The following is a 24,652-nucleotide window of genomic DNA, read 5'->3' as shown; positions in this document are numbered from 1 at the left end:
TTTAAGGAAAACACTTCCCAAAACTCTTTGCTGACATCCCAGGCTGACCAATTCCCACCCACCCTGCTGGGGGTTTTGCAGCCTGGAGCGCGTTGCCTTTGTGCAGCACTGCAAACAATTCAGCACCTGCCTCAGCTGAAGCTTTCCCAAACCTTTTCCAGTTCTTGCCCCTCCCCTCTCTAGCTCTTCTGGGGTTGCTACTGTTTGTCCTCAGTCCCTCCCAGGCTATTCTGCTGGCCAGAAGTGCTATCACGCTGCTTCCACCTTCTTTTCAGACCAGGCTTCCCCATCAGTCAGTCCTCTCGTGCTTGAGGCCCTTGATGCGACGACTTCATTTTCCAAAATTCATCTCTGGACCTTTGCAAAACCCTCCAGAATGGAGTTCTTTATTGCAATTTGACTTGTATCGATAAGGACACAGTTTATGACCTCCTTTCAAAATCCTGCTTTTTTGCAGTTGTATAAACGTCAGGCAAGAAACGGTCACCGCGTTCTGCTCCAGGTAAGCTTAAGGAGCTGCTGATACAATTCCACTGGTGGAGAAATATTTTGCTTGTATGTACCATACCAGTTCCTGCAATGGCAGAGGATGTTTTCAAAGACCTGTGCCACCATAAATGGAGTATAAACCAGGATTTGCATCAGCAAAAGCCTGAGCTATGTTGAAGTTACCTTGTTAGTGTGGGAAGACAGCGCACGAGGCATTTGTCACATCCTCCTTTGGTTCAGTGAAGCAACAGCTGCGAAGCAAAAGCCGAGGGGCTGCCTGAAACGCTGAGGCTGTGCTGAAGAGAAAAAGGTATTTCTCCATTTCTACCTTTCCGAAGGCAGCAAAGCAGCTTGGCATTCCTCCCTCCCCAGCTTCTGAACTATCCCATTAGTAGTTCCTGTCCTGAGTTTAACCAGTCTTACACAATCTTACCCAAATAACAAAGTCAAAACGCGTTAGGGCTTCAGTCTTGCACCTCAACTCTCCCTATCATAAAAAGTTGCTTTCATGTTACCTATTTACTGTTGCTTTCAGAAGTTACAGACTTGAAAGGTCCTTCACTTGAAAGGGGATTTTAGTATTGTTCAAGCTACCGTACTCTGGTATTGGTAAGCACAATCTGCACATCCACCCATCAGCTATGCTACAGCTGCTTGTTTGGAGAGAAGACTGTTAGGTTTGACTTTACAGTGCTTTTAAAACAAAGAGAGTTTTTCTCTTTTATGTGGTGCAAGGGATATACCGCATCTTGGTTGGAAGCTTAAAATTGCCATATTAAAGAGAAACCGACTACACACGAGTCCCCCTCCTGTACCTTCATAAAGCAAGACAGATTTACCCAGCTGACAAGAGATGAACCCAAACTCCTTGAGGTAACTCGCTATTCAGTGTTCCTCCCCAGAATCACATCCAACTGCCAGGAGGGAAATAAGCACCCATAGAGGCGAGAAGAGCCTTCAACCATCTGCTAATCGTCAAATCACAATACATGCTCAACACTAACCAAAGGCATCAAATAGGTTGCCGAATTATCCAGCCTCTAAAATAATTATTATTTATGGGGCACTGCATGACGGGACTGCGTTAGGATTGCAGAAATTCAAGTTCAAACAGAGACGAGGAAGACAGGGAAAGCTTTATTAGATTCCAGCTTAACCACGTGTCAGCTGGGTTACAGGACAGCAGAGGTAATGGTGAAGGTAGGTTACCAGCACGCACAACTCAGTAAGAAAAAGCAAGGCTGTACTCAAAACAGGTACTTGGCTTCAAGTCAGGGCATGCACACCAAAACGCAAGCTTTTACTAGCGAAAGAGCAAGTGGCCAGCTCAAGAAGTGCGCAGGGTCTATTTTCCATGCATTCTTCAAAGCTGAAAATATTACCAGATAGAAAACACATCTGATGTGAGTAGCATCCCTCTGCGAGGTAACATCACCATCAGTATGCTACAACTGGCATGCTTGCTTTGAATACAGCCTTGGTGAGAATAAAGTCGGGAAAGAGCCCGTGATATGCAGCATGCCTTGGAGAGGGGTAACACGAAGTGCCAGGGGAGGTGACTGCAGCTGGCACAGCTCCCCTCACCCAGGTGAGGAAGGGGTGGAAGGATTCACTGTCCTTGCAATCCACGAGTCTCTAAGGCTCACGTCCCACAATGCGAAACCTGCTCTGCATGTACAATCAGTAAACACAGTGCCAGTCTGCTGCTTTGTTCTCTACAAGTCCTTTGTTTCCTGTGTCTCCTTGTCCAGACTATGGGCCAGAAAGAGCAGCAGCTCTGAGCCCTGAAAGAAGGAGCTCTGAAAGAAAAGATGGGAAAGAATTTGGCATTTAAGCTACTGCATGGTTAAAATATTAGTCAAACCCATCTTACCCATTTGTTTGATTTATTTAACTTCAAAGAGGTGCACACTAAAGCATTAAGATTTACTGGTACGTATTCCTCTCTGTACAAGTTCTTTCAAACAGCTCAAATAGACAAGGCTTTACAGACAGAAGCAGTGAAATAGAAGATAAAACGAATCTAAATTCCAAATCACTCCAGGAAGAAAAACTGTAGAAAATATTAATAATAATTAAAAAAAGCAAACAAAACAAAAAACCAATAAACTGCAGCACTCCTCAGGGAAGGGACAGGCTGCACAAGGAGGAACACAAAGGGATGGAAGGCAAGCTAGTGTAGTCTCTGCCCAACGCTTCTCTGTGCTGGCGGCTCAGGGGATGGAGTTCAAAAGATCCTTGAGGAAGCTGTCAGGGTCACTGATTTCTGATAAGAGCCCTTTAAACAAAAGACAATACAGAATAATTAGCTCCACAAAGCAGTTTCTCCTGCCGACATTATGGATTTGTGCTAGGGTGTATGTATAGCAAGTTAATAATGACAGCTGCATTGTTATTTTAAGTATGGAGCAGATGAAGATAAACCCTTGCTGAATGCATGTGCAACAGGGACCGAGGTGTATACGTTAAATCCATACGGTACTTGCTCTTGTGGAACAGAACTACTATAGATACCCTGCTAGCTCCATACACTGGACAATGAGAGACTGGCCCAAGGCACTGGAACTCTTAAGACAAGAGCAAACTCTCTGCAAGTGAATTTTCAGCAGCTCCTGGGGATAATAAAATCCCTACAGCAGAAACTCTCGCTGCACTGAACGGCTGCCTCATCTGTTTACCAGCCTCTAAATCACATATACCCCAAAACACCTTTAAGCTGTGATGTAAGTAGTTATGTTTAACAGAGCAGGGGGAGGACCTGCGGGATCAGGTGAGAGAAATTTTCCTGTCTGGGGATGCTCAAGTGTGCCTCTCAACTGTTTGTGAAATAGCTGAGGCAGTAGCTGGAGTGCCAAGGTCTCCTCCTCTCTCTGCCTCATGCAAACAAAGTGCCGCCGCCGTGTCAGGAATGCTGCTGTCTCAAGTCACGAGTTGCATAAGGCAGCCTATAAAAGGGAAAGCAAAGCGCACGCTTACCAGCCACATCCAAAAACTCGGAAAATGTTTCAACTGGCATGAACTCCTCCTGGAAGGTCTTTAGGGCCTTGTCTGCAGCTTCGTGTATTGGCATGTCATTGTGTCGTATGAATTCAGCAAGAGAGTAGGACCAGCCTCCCTCTGTGTTACTGGTAGGCACCTTCTGTAAGGGGGGAAATGGGACCAGTTAGTGCAAATCAGCCCAAAGAAGAACTCCAAACTCTGCTGCCTTCTCCTGTCGCCCTTGGACTTAAGTCCCCTGCCTCTTGTAAATAAGCCACGTAAAAGAGTTACCCCACAAATGACTTTTCAATCTTTTGGTACAGATTGCAGAAAAGGTTGCAGGCATTTTTACACCCTAATTATTTGTCCTCTTTGGAAGCTACAAGCTTCTGTTTGGTAGTGGCGATGCCCCCATCTCTTTCCTTACCCAAGTGTTTCCCCAATGCAGTCCTGAACATCCTTGGTTGGAAAATAAGCAGGTACACATACAGGAGGAGTGCTGCAAACTGGAAAAGTTTCTCAGTTCTTCAGACACCAAATTGCTAGAGTGCAATAAGCACAGACAGCCTCTTGCAGCCTTTCTGTTCACACAGGCAGGCCAAGTTTTAAGTTTACAAGGATCTTGGATAAAGGGGTTTCACACCCTGCCTTCTAATTCAAATGCATGAAGTTCCTCAGGTTAGAAAGCAGTTACAGCTGAACCTTAATGTTTTTCTTACCTTGAACATGTTGTAGATGAGATCTACAAGGGCCCAGAAGAGAAGGCCAGAGCGGTACGTTGCATATTCCTTCACTGCCTTATCTGCCATTCTAGGAAGATAATGAAATCAATCTTTGAGTTAATCACTTTACTATGCTTTGGTGACCGATTTGATGAATAGCACGAAAGCTGAAACGGCCAAAACGCCTATCAATAATACGCATGGGGAATGGCTGTCGGTAAGCTGTTATGTGGTCTTGGACATGAAACAAGCATTGGGCATCCTTGATTTCTGTACACTGATTCCTGTGGCTGGGAAATTGCTTTACGAGCTGTACCTACCGTAACCAAACCAGGTGAGCCAATAAAAACGTATTTCACAGGAAGAAAACAAGCAAAGAAGCAAAAGGACTGCTAAGACTACATAGGAATTCAACAGCAAAGCTCTTTTTCCAACAAAGATGGAAAAATAATGTACATTTGTATGCTCCCTGGTTGCAGCATAGCAGATTCCCCAAAAAAATAACTAAATCCAGGTCTTGGACATAGTCTGTAGTAATGACAGAGAACATATTTTTGTTTCTATCTCATGGAATTGTTTCTGAAAGACTCTGAGGGAACTATCTCACCCTGGCCCAATAAAAGGAGCTTTGACGAAATGGAGGAATTTTTATTTAATACCTGCTTGTAATCAACAAGATTTCTATGGCCATGAAAGGACTTCTGCTTTTGGACTTTCAGCATCCGTCTGCAAAAATGCTATAAAAGGTGTAGAGTTGTCCTGGGATAACAGCTCCCAAAGTTTACAGGATTAATCACCAACAGGTTGAGGCAAGGCTGAACCTCCCTGCCAGCAACTCTAATGGGTTTGGAATTTTCTTGCATGCATTTCTCAGGTACAGCTGCCTCTGTCACAAGATACTTCCTGCTCGCCACTTAAAAGCTTTGAAAAAAAGCTTTTTTAAATGTATCTAGAACCAGTCCAGCTGCCACTGACAAAAGTCAGCAGGACAAAAGGGTATCATCTGACCACCAGCTGCAATCTGACACAAGTTGGTTTGTGTTTTTTTGTGTGTGATATGAACATCTTGCTGCTCTTATTTTAAGAGGTTATGTCTGTGTGACTGCATGATCTTTCTTTCCCTTAAAACAGACAGCTTGGTAGGTGGCAGTCTGCTTGGGCAGCTAGGCTTAATTATTTAAAGGAAAACCAATTAGTAAAGGTGACTAAATTTGCACGGGAAGAACAGCAACTTAGAGGGAGGCTAATTCTAGACTCCCACGTACTGCTACAGAGAATTTCTTTTTATGTGACTGGTTTTGATATAATTGGAGTCTGCTCCTTTAATTGAAAACTAAAAGGCCCTTGTGGGTTAAGTCTGGGTAGCTACCTTCTGGAACAGCTACTTCATAAATAGCTGCTGCGTTTTCATTAATGTAAGCTGGTTCAGGCTCATCAGCTATGCATGGATTTCCAGCAGAAAGTTAGATATTAACACTTTGGGAGCCTCATTTCTTTCATGAATATTTTACAAAGGTCTCAGTCAGGAGCACAGGAAAAAAAATATCAAAGAATATTCTCCCCTCAAACCCCACATGAAAGCTATGCTGCAAAGTGTCTACTGGATTTTTCTAGCTAGAATTCTTGGTTCAGCAATAACAAGCAGGTAATTAGCCATTCGACTCATTTCTTTGGCATTTGTAAACTATATTTACCAAAAAAAAGAAAAGGACAAACCCAGAACTCCCATCCACCCTGGTAACCTCGTCTTTGGGTTTAAATTCGAAGAGATTCTAAAACACAGAAGCTGCTGTGTCTCTCCCTTTGGTCCTGCAGACAAACTGCAATAGCTGTAGCTGCTGGCAGAGACAGAAGATGGGTTAAGTTCTCTGAGGGACAGGGGAGGCAGTGCTGGGTAATGAGCCAACAGCTACGAGAGCCTTCTGCGATGGGTTGCAGTAATTATTTACTTTCATCCTTATTCGGGGAGATATATGCCTTGGGGTACAAACTGTCAGAATTTATGAGTCCCATATTTTTGGCGAGATTCTCCCCACTTCTGTGTTATATTTAATAACACAGAAAGGATACTGAGCAGCTGAATAGAACACCCGACAGGGCATAGGCAGTATTTGTTGCCTTCATTTAATACAGAGGAATGCATAGCATTGCCTGCATCTTCATTAATAAGACTTACACGCCCATTTTAGGAGCAGGAGGTGATCCTCAGCTGCTTTTAGATGCACTGATAGTTGCTATAGCAACTTCCCTCCATCTCTGCCAGCAAAGGTGGCAGTGAGTCCTTGCATCTCTTCAACCTTCAGTCTGCACCACTCCAATGTACTCTGAATAGTGGCATTCCCAGAGAACATCCTTGTATTACTTCTACCACAGAATGCTAATTTTAATCTTTTGTATGCAGACATATTACTCTGACGTTACAAGCACTAGCTTCCCCTCTGCCTCAGCCTACGGAGCCAAGGGATTGGCACTTATCTGCAGAGAACTTCACCATCCATCGCCCTCCTCCTGATTTTCCACAAGAATAAATAAAACGAGACCTTGGAAATAAGAATTGCCGTATTTCTATTTCTGAGAGGTATTATCAGTGGAAGGCTTTGTGCTCTCTTAGTCTGCAGGGATTAAAGAAAGCCCTTGAATAAACCTTGACATAATTCCTGAGAGCTATTTCTGAGTATTCTCCCCTGAAATTCCAGAGATCAGAGGGCTAGCTGGAAGTTTCTTGTTGTAGCCATTTCAACGTTTTTATTACGTATTTACCTAGAGATAAGTTTGGAAAGAAAAATCATTAACTGAGGATGTTCAAAAACACCAAACATCCATAGCAATCCCACACGGGAGCTTTGCTTCGCCAGGCTCTTCTGCAGGCCACATGAAAGGCTGCACTCCCTTGTTTCTGAGCAAGCAGCCCTCCAAGATAATATCTCCTGTGCCTGTCACACGCCCTCTCCCAGAACTCAGGCAGCAGTGGCGGAAATGGGAGACACAAACACAGAACAGGCTGAGCCTGAACAGCAGAAACTAACACAGAAAATGGTACTATAGCCCCTTTAAGGGCAAGGAAGCTCTTCTGATGCCTCTAATAGCATTGATGCATGCTGTATTTTATGTAACTACAATGTAATTACTTTATCAAACACATAACGTCATCAGAATAAGAATGCCCTTTAAGATGACTTAGAATAATAATGAATTTATTCCTAATTACGACAGCTATTTAAAATCATCTTTTCAGAAACTAGAATTCCCTTTCCTTCTCTGGAAATACTTTCTTTGTCAGGCAGGCACAGCTATTTATTCTCGTACTTCTCAAGTGCATGACAGCTGCTATTGATTTCTTTCTTTTTTTTTTTTATTTCTTGAGAGCAATGGCATTTGATTTCTATTTCTATTTTAGGAAGCTGTTGCACTGATCATAAAGAGAACAGAAACAGCCTTTTCGGTCAGGCAAGCACAGAGCATGCTAACAGCCCTGAAAGAGCACACGAGAAGCTTACAGCAATTTACTGGAGGTGGGGAAGAATCAGCATCTTACTCTTCATCTTAACTTTTAGCTATGCACCTAGGAAAAGCACTGCTTTCACTGATCAACTGACAGATCTACCCCAAAAATCATCTAAACTGAATGCTCCTCCCTTAACTCTGCAACACTGAGCACAAAACTACTCAGAAAGGGTTAATATCTGCCATTCTAAAATACGCTCACTCCTTTCCTCAGCTCCCCATAGCTTCCTGCGTGAGGCTCTGACTACCGTGACAGTAACACGAGCAAGCTGGCAGCTGCGGAGCAGCAGTGGGTGGTGGCTGACCTGCTGGCTCCCCCTGGTGACACCACTCTCGTGTGGGAGGTAACGAGGAGTCGCTTGAGGATCTCCACTCGCATGGCTTTCCACTTCTCCGGGGGCAAGATGTGCAGCGCCAGCACGGTGTAGTAATGCGGCCCATCCACCTCATAGGCACTCTCCACCCACTTCTCCTTGGGATGCTCCATGAAGCTCTGGAGGTTTTTCTCCTCCCTCGAGGTCGCTCGAGTTCTGAAACACAAGAACTTTATCAGTTTTCTTGGCTCTTGTATGTTATTTGCAGCTTCCCAGGAGCTTTAGGGTACTGCATTTATGCAGCTCTACACAGGAAAAAACACCGCTAGCTTTGCACTGCCAGATTTTTCCCAAATTCATCCACTGATCGAGAGTTTGCTCACAACAAGGCACGCAAGTCTAGCACACTCACTTTTCCATGGAGCTGCCTATTGTACTAGAGAGGCTTGTAGGCCAGCTGGCATTGCCCCACTAGAGGGCAATACTGTTGTCAAGTTATTTTTCCTTTTGTTAGGGGAAAAAAGAGTCAGGCCAGCCATTCCATGTGTTCACGTTGTACCACTGCCTGGCTGATGCTAAGCATGTGAGTGCAGCTCCTGCAGCCAGGCTTGAGGATCAATTTATGGAATTCCATCTACTACAAAAGCAATCGAGGAGATACAGGCCAATTTCAAAAACAAAGAAAATAACATTTACTGTAAGCTTTTAAATATCTGTATCTATATTTATTTCCTCTCTCCTGCTTCACTTTCCTCAGGAGTCAGGATGACCCAGAGCCGACTGTCAACTCTTGCAAAGATGTATAGCCGTTTATCACAGCCTATTGCTCTACTTCATCAGGAAGAGTCTGCCAGCCAGGTAGGTCCCTTGATTTTTAAGTTACACATGCCCTCCATATCAGGAGGTATAAATCAGTATCACTAACATATAAAGCTGTGTCTGGGTGTTAGCATTTTGTGAAATTTTCATTTGCTACATTATGCAGCTGGTAGCCATCCAGTAGTTCTTATTTTCTACATTTAGTATCAAACACATCTTTAGAAAAAATAAAAAAAAGTGATGTTTGGAAACTACATAATGCATTTTTATACAACAGCCACACAGCAGGTTCTCTGGTGCCACTAAGCAGACTTACAAGATGAAAAGAATAGTTTCATTTATTTGTCTCTCAGGGGACTCAGAAAACAATAGGAGAGGAATCTGGCTATAGATATTAAAAACAATAGCCAAACTGTATTAGAGCCAAAATGTTGATTAGTTCCAGGCGGCAAAGAGAGCTGAGATTTTGTTGCACTCCATTTGGAATGACCTTGGTTTAAGAGGCATGTATTTTAACATTTATACCCTCAATATAATTAATATTACTTTCCAGTATCTAACTACAAAATAAAAGGCATTACATTTGTGCATGAGATGCTGTATTATCAGAACCAGCTCATGTATTCAAAAGCATTTAGGTGTCTATAATTTGTACACTTAGATACTTACACTTTGTATAAATAAGATATTACTGAGACACTTCAGCAGAAGTGTTTGTATGCTGCTGTCCACTGGTAAAAAGAAATTTAATCTTAAGATTGTCTTGACATTTTGACAAACCTGAATGCTACAAGAGAATTCCAGTACGTTAAAACTGGAACCCAAACCAATCAGGTTATGTTCATGTCAGACAAAAATGATACCAAGGTTATTTTCAGCTGACAACAATTTCTTCTTCATATTGTTTCTTCACTGTTTGCTCCAGAAAAAGTTAAGCTGGCAGCGTTTCTTTAATCTAATAACACTCTTGCTCACCGCATAGGTAACAATTATATCTAGAATGGAAAGAGAAGCTAAGTCCTAATTGCTTTTACTCAGTTGATTCCCTGTTATCCAGCATGCTCACAAGCTGCAATGCTTTACTCTGAATAACGTAAGCCTGTTACAGTCTGCTTAATATATGCAATTTGCTTCCCTCTGAAACTTGTGTGTGATTTCCCACCTTTCTTACCACATACACGTACAAAGCCCAGACTGCTTCCCTTTTATAGCCTTTTCCAAAACTAAGATTGGAAGGAAGAGGTTGCTACTAAAAGATACTGACGTGTTGAGGACATAGAGCACCGTGTGGATTATGTACGGAATGAGGTGTATGTTGCTCTCCCTTCCTCCTCCTCCAGTATCTACGCTGAATGATTGCTCCATTGCAAACCGGAGAAATAACAGTTTAATATCATGGACATTGAGCTGGTAGGTGGGTTCCCGCTGCCCTGTGCATTCTTGGAGGTACGTGTTGTGTCTGAAAAACAGCAGTAAGTGTTACTTTATTAAAAACCTTTTACAAACTCTAACAAGTTTCTTCTTCCATATTGCAAATAAGTCAGAACACAGAATCTGATCAGTATCTTATAGCAAAGCTTTAAAGGACAAACAGGATACAAAAATGCACACACTGCTGCCTTTGATTAACCTCCCCAAAGGGAGTCTGACAAAAAAGAAACCTTACTCTGGCAAAGCTAATTCCATCTGCATATCTGGCAAAGCTAATTCCATCTGCATATATACACACATCAATATTATTTTCCCACGTCCAGGGCTTGGAATACAGCTCCTTGGTTGAAATGCATTTGAGATATTACTACTCCTAATTTCTAACATGACTGTACAAGTTCTACACAAGGTGATGCAGAATATGGACAACAGGATGAACAATCTCGTTGTGCTCTAGGTAAGTGGTCAGGTTATTGCAACTCATTAACATCAAGAGGTTTAGAAAGCTACAGAAAGGAATCTGTTGCTGTCAGATACGTTTCTTCTATAAAACAGGGGTCACTGGGCTGCAAATGAATTAACACTCCTGAAGATGCACGCGGCATGTATGCAGGAGTGACATGCGGCTCAAGAGGTAATGAATTTATCAGGTTACACATCAATACAAAGCCAAGAAACAGAAAGACACCTATTCTTTTTTAGGAGATGCTCTCTAGCTTGGGTCCCTTAATGGTGTAACTTGAAATGACTCAGGGTTTCTAAGATTTAGCTGCCATCTTTGCTTTGATAGTTTGAAATTTATGTGCCTCTGTGGTAACCTAACGTCTCACCTAACCCAAATGCAAAACAGCTTGAGAAGTACCGACTTCTACTCACCGCGCTAAGCAAGTAGCAAAAGCAGACTCTGGCACATGAGGTCCCCAGACCGGCAGGAGCCCGTTACACTTGGTGTTGGCGTTTTGTAGGGCTGCACTCTCCCACTCTTCACGGCCACGAGCGAGTCTGCATTGAGAAAGCAAGCCATACCCAGGCAAGTTAGAAGTACACAAGCTTTTTTCTAGGAAACTATCTAAAGCTTGGCAATTTCATAGCTCCTTGAAACTATGAACTTCAGTTTTAAGTGTCCAGTCTTGACTTCCATTTGGCACATTAAAGCAGGCCACAACAGAGAAGCCCACGGCTGTCTGCAGGCTACATAGCGACCAACTCATAGGCAAACCCATTCTGAGCTAGAACGCCAGGTGCCATGCCCACAAGACACCCTGGAAAGTAACAACCACCACTATCCTGCTGGTGATCAGAACGTACCGTACAGCCGCGAGGTGACAGTCATAATGGACAATGTTGAAATGAGAGACTGTGCTGTACCCCTGTTGTTTTCGGGGCTTGTTCTCAAACTCTTCTAGTGCAACACGTTTGGTGAAAGTATAAATACCTAGGACCTTTGTAGCCTGCAATGACACAATGGTTATGTTAGAGATCATTCACATCTGTAACAGTTCACACTTCGTGCCATTCTGACACTGCAAAGTATTTCATCTATCTCAGTCCTTACCTCAAAATTACATTGAGTAATTTTTTCCAGTTTTCAGTGGAACCACACTTCCATGTCCCACCCACCTCTGCAGTTATTGATTCCAAGAACCAAACCTAGGATTTCTTGACCTCCCAGAGCTAATGCACCAAGACTTGTGTAACTGGACACTAGCAAGTTCCCACAGGTTGGTGAGAGGGCTTTGCAAACGTATCACACACTACCTGAAACTTGTATCCTTCCCGGCAGATGCAGCAAGTCAGACCTGGTTCTTCTATAAGTTCTTCCATCTGTTTAAGCAGTGCAGTCTTGGTCACTACCTGACCCTTCTCATTTGTCTGAAAAAGAAAACAACTCGAGCAAGTTAAAAAGACAATAATGAACAGCATCATCCTCACCATTGTAATAGGAATGCCCAACCCATTTCCCAGCCTTCTACTAGCAACTATATTTACTCTCCTAGCAGCACCAGGCAAACTGTACGCTTGAGCTCCACAATATTTGTCAGTAAATCATTTTACACAATTCCCTGTGTGTCATTTTTAGCTGGACAGAAATAAAAGATCGATAGATTAATAGCCTGCTGTCAGCACAAACAGACATTACCGTCATTCCCAGAGTGCCCAGGGCCTTCTGTCTCATTGCCATGGCCATACGCTTCTTCTCTGCACGTGTCTCCTTCCGGGCAGCATCGATTTTCTTATTCACCTCCGGATGTTCCCTCAGTGCCTCCAGAAGATTCTCTGCTAACGTCCCAATCCCTTCATCACTAGACACCTGCTCCAGCTTGTGCAGGTTGGTGATGGAGTCTGTACCTATTAGCACCTAGCAGAGATTGAAACACAGCACCTTCTTCAGAAAAAGGGCACACAACACATTAACTCTTCCCTCTGATGCCACCCACCACAACTGAACAGAAGCACTGATCTAGAACAATTTGTGCCAATGACAGCATCTAAATTTGTTCTTTAATGTTTCTCCATTGCAGACCTTGGGCCTTAAAACTGCACACAAGACTAGGACAACTTGCCTCTACACCAGCCACTACTAAGATACTGGAGAGACAGCATTCTCAAAATAGCCCTCAGGCCCTGAGAAGCCTATCAATACTACACAGCTCACAGTCTTAAATTACCTGAAGCTGCTGAGCCTCTCCAAGCGGAACAAAAACAGTGTAGAATCAACTATCGGAGAAACATCTGCTTAGCTACGACCACAAAAGCAGCGTACCAAGCCAGCCAAGTCCTGCTCGGCTTTCAAGATGGTCCCCTTACCTGTGTAGCAGGGTGCTGCGTGGCAAGTCCTCGGAGCAGGCGCAGGATAAAAGGAAGCGCAGGTCGAGATAAGAATTTCTTCCATATGTCTGCATCCAAACTGCACAGAAAACAGGAGGCAGCAGCTGAAGGGCAGTCACCCATTCTGAGAAGGCCCTTAGCCACATAGTTTGCAGAGCATAGGCTGCAGGCAAGACAATCACCCTTCCCCGTGTCCCTACTCCCTTAATTAATGAAATGAGATTCACACTCCCACTTCTATGGTGTGCATGCTGTTAGCCAGAGCATCAACTCACAGCCTTGGGATTTGTTTTGTTTGTGAGCTGGCCATCAACAGCAAAAGCTCTGTTTCGGTGTCATAGGTAAGGAACAGGCAGAAAATACATGCATCATAATATCCAAGAAACCAGCTTAGATGGGTAACGTGGGATGATTACAGGCTTTTTAGCTTATCCCCACAGTAGCACTGTGCCACTGGACCCTTTGCATCACAGCTGTGCCAAGTCTAAACGCTTCTGAAGGTGGACTTGTTAACAGCTTTCTCAGAAGACTGTTTCATTTGGCGATGAAATGAGCGAAGGGTGTTCAGGATCACCACACACATTAAGTAGTGACTCTTACTTCTTTGCACTGGGAATGTGCTTTTTCATGTAGTCGAGGGCATTCTGTGTAATCCCCTTCTGAAGGATGAGATCTTTCAGCTGATGGCCGTTGCTGTTGTTTTTTATTCCTGCTGCTATTTTACAGAAGCAGTCTAAGAAAACTTTATCATCTCCACTGTGCTCCTCATCATACCTGAAAGGGGAGGACAAATGGTGACTTGGAGGCTCTCCAAAAACCTGTCTGTAATTCTCATTACATTATCATTGAATGCACATACATACTCCAGTTCAGACTCAGAAAACCTATTCAGACCCCGTCACCTCAGAATGTACTTTAAAGGCCTATTATCCAAGCAACATGCTCACACTTTTTCTTCCAAAATGGATTAGAAATGAAATAGGAAATGAAGCTTATGTACCAGGAATCTCTGAAGCTTTGCGTTACACTGAAGTAAGCCTCAATGAGAAAAAACACAGACTTATAAATACATCTGATTTCAAACTTTTAGTCAAAATATGACAACATACTTATCAAAGTTGCAGTAGGGCTTAAATCGATCAACCAGAATCTGCATTTTCTCCATTTCCCCAAACGACAGATAAGGGATGATGCGTAATAGGCCTTGCAAGACACTCAGATTGGAACGGACAAAAGTGCTGTTGATTTGATCGAGCAACATTACCAGCTGGTCTTTGTCACCAGTAAGGAGGAGGTTACCCTGCAATGGAAGAAGAGCATGACTTATATTCAGGAATAAATCTACACCCTTCAAGGAAACCCTCTCTAGCAGCTGGTAGACAACTCCAGTCTTGGAAGGATTACACCTCTAGACGCTGATAAGATAGCCTGATAAAGAAAAAAGCTACCTCATTCCCAAATTCCTTCTGGAATGTCTATAAAACTCCTCTAACTGACACCTGACTTCTTTGGCCTACTATTAAAGCGTTTTCCAGTCAAAAAGGTCTAATAATCCCAGCCCAAAGGAGGTCAGATTCCTATAACCCCATAGTTTCAAAAGATGAGCAAGAAACTCTTCATTCTCAGTGTACTCAAGATACACTTCTTACTCAATTAACTGGAAAAACAACCCTGTTTTCAGTAAGTATAAAAACACTCAAAAGCAAAGCAGAGCAGCGTCTTTTCCTGCCTCTCACTGCCCTGTGGCCCAGAGTATCAGGGGAGAGATCCAAGCAACGCTTACTAACCTCCACCTGGACTATGCAAGCATAATCCAAAATAAGTCTTGCAGCGCTTTTGATTCAGGGCACTCCTCTTGCCCTGCCTTCAAGGCCTGCTAAGACACGCCAGCAAGCATAATAAGGGTTAGACTCCCATTTAGCACACCGCTACAGCTCCTGAAGCTCAGCATCACTGTAATAAGGTGCTTGCAAGCCTTGAATCCCAGTCAGCATTTCCATTTGCGCATCGAGCCCCAGGCACTCACCTTGTCCTCACTCAGAGGCTCTGCATTGGACTCATCCAGTATAATCTCCATTATACTAAGCACTTGTTCTGCCACAGCCGCTCCTCCGCTGTCCTTACTTTCCTGCTCAGCCACCAGAGCCTGGAGAAGACAGCAGCAGTTTATTGTAACACACACTTCCACTTACTTCCAGGTAAGGAACGGCTAACACATTATTTGCAGCGCCAGTCCAGCAATATTTAAGATGTCTTGTAGTTGTCCTAAATAAACATGACAGTCAGAGGTAAATTCACTGGATTCCATGCAAAACAATTCATGGAACTCCATGTTGTCCTTACCAAGTTAAGAGTTCCCAGCATGACGTTCAAAGTGTTCATCTCCGGCTTGACCAACTGTTGACGATTTATTTTCACCTTCACACAGTAACTAAACAGTTTTAATAGCACCTACAAAACACAGAGAATGCATTCTTTATGGTACCTTCAAAATGAGTACCAGGATTTTGCTGAAACTAAAAGCACCTGACAACATAGTTTCTAGATTTCTAGAGTAAAATACAAGCCAGACTATTACACCGCTATTAGACAGCTCTGGCTTTCAAGTAAGGCCAAGGCAGAAAACAACAACTCTAGCAAGGTAGGATTTAGCCTTACCAAATTCTACACACTTCAAAGTCTTTGCAAAGAATTGTTAACCAAAAGGAATGCGAGGGGGAAAGGAGGAGTTTCTCAGTTGCTAGTAAATTAGTGAATCTGCTCCAACACTTAATCTGCAACACAAGGCAGACAACTAAAAGTAGAAACTTCACTGATGCTTGTGGAATTTTCTATCACGTATCTCCTGACCCCAGAGAACAGAAACTGAGACTCACAGTTAAGAGGTGCCGGCCTTGTTTGAAGTCCTTAATTCCAGTCAGCCTGTTGAGCATACACTCTAAGCCTCCACACTGGGCCATGACACCTGCCATCTTGTAAACTTCTTCCTCATCCTCCTCTTCATCTACGGGACAGACAGATCATGAAGAGAGGAAGCTGTCACAGTTTGGCAAGCTCACGGAGCCCGTAGGGAATAAAGCAGCAAGGCAAAAATGGAGCGCATAGTAGGGCACGTTTACCAGCAGTTCAAGTTACATCAACTGTCGAATTTGAAAAGAATTATGAGCAGGAACATGAAGGAGAGCCAGGCAGAACAGTCATGTGCCATGCAAGTGTTCAAATTTAAAGTACAGACTTAAAGAATTGTTAAAATCCTTCTCCACTCTAGGTGAAGCAGGTAAATGTAGCAAAAGAAACATCAATCAACTTTAAGCCTGCTGCTGTAAGGATAATAGTGTCATTGCTCTGCAGCAAACTTCAGATTTCAAATCTAATCCCAGCTTTCAGGAGACAAGTGCATTACCAGTAGTGGAGTCGAGAGACTCAATGAATTCCTCAGTTGCATCTCCTAGTAAACCTCGCATGCGGTAAATGATCCTCATTGGTTCCCCCTGCAAGAAAGGAGAGCATTTTATTAACTATGCTTCTGTGGACACACATTTACAAGTCCTTTACAGCAGCAGACACTTGACCACAGTGTTTGGACTGCAGATGATAACATGGAGAAAACTTTCACTCCCTCATCATTCTTGCCTCACTGAGATGAATTAAAAACAAACAAAAAAACCAGTCAAGCCATCATCTGCAAAAACCTCAATAAATCATCTATGGGTCTGTCCAGCTTTTCCTGGCATTGCCAGGTAGATGGACAGTCTGGTAACAATCAGACTCTTCCTCCATATATCTCCTCCAATAGTTATCTCCTCCTTTAGCACCAGTGAAAGATGTAGCCAAGCAAATCGTGTATTCAGCTCTAGAGAAACTGCTTTTCACAGCAACTTTTTCCTCCAAAGGTATTCCACAACATACCTGGAAAATACAGGGGGCGGGCACAGCCCAGTAAATGAAGCAAGAGAGGCTAATTGGATAACTGCTTTCAAACAGATTAAATCTGCAGTGATGGAAAATAGAAGAGGAGGAGTAAAAGCTAATTTAATGAGCTTTCAGTAAGACAGTATATTAACTACAATGATACAGCCAAACCCGCCAAAGGGCCAGCTGTGCTTTCACCCTGGGAAAGTGCTAATTTTCCAGATGCATTTCAAGCTGGAAATATGGACTGCATATCACTGAACTTTCCATTTTAATCCATAGGTCTGAATAAAAAGCAGAAAAGAAAAATCCCAGATTTGGGAGCAGGAGACCTTGCGAGAGAAAACCTGTCAGAGAGCACGCTAAGCCTAATATGGAATAAGCAGTGCTTAATGTCACAGCAAATATATAAGCACAGGGAAAGTCCCGGGGGGAAGATCTGCTCAAAGGCCATGCTAGAGACCGGCAATTAACACCACAGGGGCCCTGGTAAAGTGGCAGATCAACAAAAAAAAGCCAGTGAGAGACAAGGGAAACAAAAAGGGGCCTGAGGTTGCTTTCTTGTTAGCCTGTCTATTTCCTAGGGAACGTGTGCTGCCACTCCAGAAGTGCTTTGCAGAGGTGCTCACAAAGGAAGACAGATGAAAGCTGCACAGTGACAGTAATGCTGAGCAAACTGCCTTTCCCCGCCAGCACTGCATCTCGGGAGAGCAGCATGTCGGGTACCGCTCTGTGTCTCATAGGCATTGCAGCTCCCCACTTGAAGCGGGCACGTAGGCTGGGGCAGCATGTGCCACGCTTCCATTTCCCCTGGGGCCTCAATCAGGGTTCAAATAAGACTTTACAGTTTGAGACCTGCATCTCACTTCCTTATTCAAGTTGATACCTTACCAAAAAGTTACCACTCCTAGCTTTGGGCTTGATTTTGCAGCACAGAAGTGATTTTTTTTTTTACTTAAACGAAATTTGATCAGAACCATTCCCCACATCATAACAATTTACTGAAAACAGGCAGTTTATCTGAATTCTTCCCCACAAGCATAGAAAACTCAAACAGTTCACGTTCAGCCATTGAGAACTACCAAGGTTTCAGTCAAAGGTGACAGCAATCCAAGAGTAAATGAGGAATGAATAAGAACATTGGACAAACCTGCCTTTTTTATGATCTCACGTACTACTAGCAGTGCCTCTAAAGAACGTATTCTTAACAGGCAAGAATTACCCTGGTGGACTCCTCTTCAGCAGGAGTTTATTTTGGTGACCACAAGACAAGGAAGGGAAGAGCTTGTTCTTGACTATGCACATCTCAGGAACAAGCCTACTATGACATGGTGGACTAGTCCCTTAAGATTTGTGTGACCCTTTCTTTTATCTGAAAAACAGGCAATATCCACTACTAAGAGCGAACTAGGAGGAGGGAATCTGTCAGTTTTTTGAAGATCCCTGCATGAAAAGCACAAGAGCTGAAGTGCAAAGCAACACGGAGATACGTTAGATGCTCTCTTTGCCTAAGTAATTTGGGTTCATCTCGGAAGTGCGGACAGATGGAGCGATCTGGTGTTTCAGTCTGCACACATGCAGTAAACTGCCAGACGTATATGGAGCACGAAATGTGCTTTGAAAGGCAGTGACACAAAGTTCAGTCCTTTACCTAACAGAAAGTAAAAAACTTACTCAAGAAGGAAGGTCAGATATCTGGTATACTACACGGGCAAGTTCAATACGCTCACCTGGGTCAGCATTACGTGCTTTTAAATCACTTAACACTGCAGAATTGACTAACAGTCTATCCTAAAGGAGCACAAAAAGGTGCTGAGCAATTATATGAAGAAATTATACATCAAGAAATAAATCCTGACTCCTGTGAATATATGTATTTTAATATAAATGACAGGTGCTTTGTGCTGTTTAACATATACTTATATAAAGATAATAGATACCTCATTAGTAGGACACCACACCTTCTTGTAGACCTCGGCCACAGGCAGATCCAAACTGATGATCTTATTGTTCACTAGAAGCTGAAAGTGAAGAAATAAGAAGTGCTGAACAAGCTCACGTTGCATCGCTGTGTTAGCAATCATCGACTGCCTAGAAATGGAGTTCCCACTCATCTGTGCAAGAAATCACACTCGTGCAGTCTCACCTCCATTCCACTGTCATCCTCCAGCAGAGCTACCAGGTCACAGTCCTGACAGATTTTGTTCTTGATGTCCCTCATGAGTGGCCCAATGCCAGGCTCATTACTGCTATAGGGATTTCCTGGCATTCTGCCCTGCAAGAAGTCTTCCTGCTGGGGATCTTTCTCCAGCGTTACAAAGAACTCAGTCACTTCATTCTCTTCCTGAAGAACAGCAGAAGAGGCAGAGTAAATAAATTTTCCCCTAGCCAAATTCCTGCGCTGTCGTGTTAGCAGTGACAAGATGTCCCTGAACCTTAAGTACTTTCATCACTAGTGCATCCTGTTTTACATTGCCACACAGAACTTTACAGAACATCTAATATCACTTAATAAGCAAATTCCTTAACATGAAGGAATACTACCGGTTCTAATTTCTTTGCGCAGAGCACACCACAGCAGGAAACCTCAGTATTAACCCCAAAATGGGACAGTGTATTACTACAGTTCTATATTGGCTCTAATGAAATCAATATTGCAGACTATTATTTTTTGACAATATACAAGCAAGTCTGATTTTATAGGTTATGCTGCAGCTATCTGTATACTTACAGGATAGATAATACTGCACAGTCTCTCAAAGATGAAAACTGGAGTCCTGTAGTCATCAAGGCTGTAACGTTTTGCAGTCTCTATACACACAGCCATAAATGCTTTGGTTTCAGATTCTGTGCCTGCCGAGGAACAGGAGTATTAAAAGAGACACAAGAGTCAGTTTGATGAATTCCATTTTTAACTCAACATACACAATAAATGCATATGCAATAATCACAATACTCTACTGCCTTCTTTTACATTCCCAAAAGATTAAAAGCTATTTATTGGTATGTTTAGTAGGAAACAACCCTCTTTACATGCTTGGGCTGCAGGAAAACAATCCCATAAATAAGAGGCGGCTTAAATTCTTGGAAGGTAGGAGACAACTCCAGGAATGTTATTTACCATTTCTGTGCCAAAAGGAAATATTATAAGGTCCAAGCCATAAAAAACCCACCTCACTACAGTGGCCTTTTAGTAAGACGTTCTCTATGTGGCTGTAGCTATTTGCTTTTTCATCTTGGTTGACCCAGAGTTTGGATTTATGGAACCAACGTGGCTTTACCTGTTGTCATATCTTCCAGCATCTCCAGCAGCATGTCCTGAGTTTCATCAATCAGTTTTGTTCTCTGTACCACTAGCTTCCTCAAACACAGGTAACCATTTAGGACTGTACCCACCAGGCGGCTTTTGAAGTGTCGTTTGATGGATTCCACCTCCACAAAGGAAGAGAGAAGACCTATAAAGCAGTGAGATATTCAAGGAAGTAGGGGAGAGTGTTTGATTTGTTAGCTCTAAATTTCACATGGCCTGCAAATAGGGCACAACAGCACAAAAGCAGCACAATGAAATGGCTTGTTTTGACTCCAGTTGTCAGTCTGTGGTTTAAAGCTCATATCTATGAACTGAACAGTTGGAGGAAAAACCCTGGCCTGCAAGCGCTGCTTATAAATACCATATAGGAACATGGTGAGGGAATGAGGAAAAGCTAAAATGAACTAATGTAAGTGCTTGATATAAAAGTCTGTACTTTCTGACATTTTTCTGTCCTAAGATACTTCGAAAGCAAATGACTGCTCCACTTCAAATATTTAAGCTAGCTCTGATGATGTGACTCATCAGTTTCATCACCATATTCGTTGATCCTATAACAAAGTAAAGAATCAACAGACAATTGGATTCTTTGCCATAACATTTATCAACATGCTTTTTCTGGCAAGAATCCAGGCCTTATGAATTAGTCCACCGATTTTTGAAGAATGTGGAAGAGAATATGAAAAAGAGCAACCCAGTTAATATGATGTACTCCCATTTCAAATAAGTTTTTGGAAAAAAAGCATGCCCCAGAAGATTAAAAAAAGCTACCATACAGTGAGAAACAACCAATCACCAGGAATTATACTGTTCAGTAAATATCATCAATAAATGGAGAAGGAAAGTGATATGCAAAGTTTGCTTATGATACATTACCACATTTGAAATAGGTAACTGAATACTAAAACTGACCACAAAAGCTATGGAAAAATCTATTTAGGGACTGAATGTTAAACGGATAGCAAAAATCCAATGTTAACAATTGCAAAACATTGAATCACTTCTCTGAAATTCTGCTACATGCTGTTATAGAAGAACAATCACCCCCATCTCTAATCCTACTTCGTGACTTGCACTGATGCCACCAAATACCTGTGAGACTCTTCAATGCATATCCTTGCTGCAAATCAGTGCTGAGTGTTGCTTCCTCCAAGGCAAGCAAACGAGCTATTTCCTGAAAATAATTAACACGCCTATTAGGACAACAAACTGAAAAGCCAATAGTAACTAGCTGGTGAGCATTTAACACGCTGCAACCTAACACGCTGACCCGCAGGGTGCAAAGGAGCATAGCAAAGAAACAGAGCCAACCACAGAGAAACCAGGACTGCAGTGCAGCAGTGAAGAGAAAAGGGAGAAGAGAGGAAAATTGACCCAAACATCCTCCTTTTATATTATCTCTACAACTACCTCGTCGCTGTTATCACTGCTTTGCTCTAGTGGCCCTCCATGATGGACTTAAGGCCACCATTAACGCTGGAAGGTGTCTCCCTCTTTGGAGGGCAGCTGGGATCAGCACCCAACAGCTTCTTCTCACCAGTAAACCGTTGAGACCTAACTTTGAAGACTGCAGCTTAAATGCATTTCTTCTCCAACAGGCCGTAATTCAAACTCAAGGAATGGTAGCACACCTAATCCTCCCTTGTCATTAAGGGCTTTCTGAGTCCAGTCTGGCACCTAAGACAGCTTCCCGTTTGAACCTGGTGCCAAGTCAGTGCAGCAATATTTATACCCCTCAGCACAGCTGCCCACTGAGCAGTTAATTAACGTGTGCAAGTCAGTGTGGAAGTCAGTTTACACAGAGGCCCGCTACTGCTGGACTAAAACCACTGTAGCTGTTTCTGTTCAGAGATGACAGAACAAGAAGTATGAACTTCACAAACCTGGCAAGGGTCAGCAACTGAACAAAGAGATGAAGATTTCAAAGCACAGAAGACAAATCAACCGACAGGTCAGGGACAAGTTTTCTGCTGTTACTTAGTACCTTCATACAAGTCCGTACCTTAGTGATGAGGCTGCCAATATATGGCAGAACTCCTCTGGCTGCCAGGTAGACCTTCCAGTGGGCAGGTTTGATGAGTTTCTGATACAATGCCAGGTACTCGGCAGCACATTCACCAGCAATGCTCAGCTCATCCAGGTAGCTAGTAAAGAGAAACACAAACTGACAACCACTTCACAAGCTGCATTCACAGCTTAAGGACACTGCAGAAGAAAAAATGGAAAAAGGCTCCAGAAATCTATCCTCATTCTTTGTCTTTCCTAGCCATTACCATTATCCATTAGTTACTGATAAAATGATACTTTGTCCCAACAAGGAGGTGACCAGCTGTGCTAATAGCATCAGTTGCACTAGGTTATGTCACAGTACTTAGAAGAGAGTTCTCCCTATTATTTTGTTGTCTAAGAGGCAGAGAAAATGTTGTCCACACAGCTGAACGCCCTCTGCTTGTCTCTAGAAAATACACACTGCCAGGCAGAAAAGAAAAAAAAAGTCCCATTTAAACAGTACCATCCCAGCTAATTAAGTTTAAGAATCCAGCCCAAAAAGGACATGTGAACCAGAAGTATAACAAGGAGAGGGGTGATAAAAACTGGGAGAAGGGAATGGTTCTCATGGGAATTAGAAAAATAGCCCTGGAGCTGCCAAGGGTGGCATCATGGAAATACCTTGTAAGAAGATCAAGGACCTGTTGTTTACGGCTGGGAATGGTAGCCAGAGCTTCCACAATAGTACACGCAGCCTGCCTTGCAGCTTGAGTGGCTGGAGTAAAAAGCACCTATGGCAAGAGCATTAAAATATGGTATCATCTGCTGTGCAGAGATAAACCAGTGATACTTTTCTAAAGAGACACAGCAGACATTTGGACAGTTTGGTGTCCTAGAGACACCGAGAGGCAACGTTCTCTTGTTCTTCTGAAGACCTGATCCTGTGAGAACGTCTACTTTGTTCTCCATCAAAATGTTTAAACATTTGATGTTAAACAATTAACACATTGATTAAACAATGTGCATTGATAATGCATTGATTAAACAATGCACTAGGTAGGTAACACACTAATCCACATACAAAGGAAGGAAAGACTTTGCACAGGACCCATGAAAATTCAGCAGTCAAAATGCAGCTACTGGACAGGTAACGCTCAGTGGCAATTAAAGGCTCAGAGATTTAAAAACATGCAGATTACTGGATTAATGTTCATCAACAGCATTTTTGTGGAACAAAGCTGCAAACCTATCTCACTTATAGTCTCCCCACATATCACCGTTCATATCATGCGCAAAGTGCACAAAATATGGCAAACTACCAATGTTCTCTGATGGTCAAACTCTGCCCTATGGAACTGACAGGCCAGTGCATCACACGGGAACTTCCACACACATTTACCTGGCGCAGCCAATTGTTGTGTCCCAGCTTGAGATCCAGAGGACAAGTTCTCTTCCCACGGCGACTCATGAACTGTTTCCATTTCCAGACATATTTTTCTGACAAATAGAGCTGGTGGAGCTCTGCTTTGCTAGGAGATTTCCCATTGGCATCTATACCTGCAATACTGAACACAGCTCAAGAACTGCCTGCAACTATTAAGAGCAAACTGACATTATATTTTATTATTTTTTTTATATTCTTCATACTGCAATACTCCAAATTCCAGCTGAGATGCTGAGCAGCTTCTCATTTATTTCTGCTGCCATTTTCACTTCTGTGTGGAGCTATGCTCACTTCCAAGCCAGGTGCAAATTCCCCCAGCCTCTCAGCATATTCAGTTAACTTTTCAGTCGGCTGGTATCATTTTAGATAAACAGCAAGTTTCATTTTTGATATTCCGCTGATTATCTGCGGGCACAATGCATTTTCTGCTCAGGGTTTGAGCTACACAGCCCAGAAAGGTCAGTACCGCAATCTCTATGGACTATACAGTTAAGTGTGAAGATGGTATCAGAGGGACAGAAACCAACACAACTCTATGGAACTATATTCCTTATTAAACTTGGAAGGACATACATGTTCTTTCACAAAATTGCACAAAGTTAATAACACAGAACTACCTCTGGCAGGGAGGCACTTTTTCCAAGCTTCGTATGATGCTTTGGGGTCCCTCTTGAGCCACAGCTGAGCTTGTGCATGGATTTCATTGCTGTAAGGCTTCACCGTGGTGAGAGCATCCACAGGCACATCCTTATAAACAAAAAAAGCTCTATAATTCTCAAGAAGACCACAGCCTGTCCTCTTTCCTGTGACCAGAAAAGCAAGCCCTAGATTCCTCACAAAGCTGTTCATCACTGAGATGGGCGTGCCAGACTTTAATCAGATCATTTCCAGATGCTTTGCTCAGCATCTA

At 42.9% G+C, this 24,652-nt stretch overlaps 1 protein-coding gene across 6 annotated transcripts in view; it reads right to left on the bottom strand.

Annotated features, from left to right (window-relative positions):
* Positions 1-2,358: 2,358 nt before the first annotated feature.
* Positions 2,359-24,652, bottom strand: part of UBR4 (ubiquitin protein ligase E3 component n-recognin 4) — a 78,007-nt gene continuing 55,713 nt past the window's right edge. For all 6 annotated transcript variants that reach the window (XM_040533955.1, XM_040533956.1, XM_040533957.1 and 3 more), the window contains 25 exons: positions 24,360-24,489; positions 23,698-23,855; positions 22,980-23,089; positions 22,312-22,453; positions 21,402-21,483; positions 20,281-20,454; positions 19,731-19,852; positions 19,146-19,343; positions 18,940-19,020; positions 16,491-16,578; positions 15,964-16,091; positions 15,431-15,538; positions 15,114-15,233; positions 14,197-14,387; positions 13,688-13,861; positions 13,067-13,166; positions 12,399-12,617; positions 12,017-12,130; positions 11,567-11,709; positions 11,135-11,260; positions 10,092-10,286; positions 8,000-8,224; positions 4,188-4,278; positions 3,466-3,628; positions 2,359-2,767 (listed from right to left, as the gene is read on the bottom strand). In XM_040533955.1, coding sequence (XP_040389889.1) covers positions 2,703-2,767; positions 3,466-3,628; positions 4,188-4,278; positions 8,000-8,224; positions 10,092-10,286; positions 11,135-11,260; positions 11,567-11,709; positions 12,017-12,130; positions 12,399-12,617; positions 13,067-13,166; positions 13,688-13,861; positions 14,197-14,387; positions 15,114-15,233; positions 15,431-15,538; positions 15,964-16,091; positions 16,491-16,578; positions 18,940-19,020; positions 19,146-19,343; positions 19,731-19,852; positions 20,281-20,454; positions 21,402-21,483; positions 22,312-22,453; positions 22,980-23,089; positions 23,698-23,855; positions 24,360-24,489 — 3,447 coding nt within the window. In that variant the 3' untranslated portion in view covers positions 2,359-2,702. The remainder of the gene's footprint in view (positions 2,768-3,465; positions 3,629-4,187; positions 4,279-7,999; positions 8,225-10,091; positions 10,287-11,134; positions 11,261-11,566; positions 11,710-12,016; positions 12,131-12,398; positions 12,618-13,066; positions 13,167-13,687; positions 13,862-14,196; positions 14,388-15,113; positions 15,234-15,430; positions 15,539-15,963; positions 16,092-16,490; positions 16,579-18,939; positions 19,021-19,145; positions 19,344-19,730; positions 19,853-20,280; positions 20,455-21,401; positions 21,484-22,311; positions 22,454-22,979; positions 23,090-23,697; positions 23,856-24,359; positions 24,490-24,652) is intronic.

The sequence above is a fragment of the Cygnus olor genome, chromosome 21 (genome assembly GCF_009769625.2).
Source record: "Cygnus olor isolate bCygOlo1 chromosome 21, bCygOlo1.pri.v2, whole genome shotgun sequence".
Lineage (NCBI taxonomy): Eukaryota > Metazoa > Chordata > Aves > Anseriformes > Anatidae > Cygnus > Cygnus olor.
This window is presented reverse-complemented; position numbering and strand designations above follow the sequence as displayed.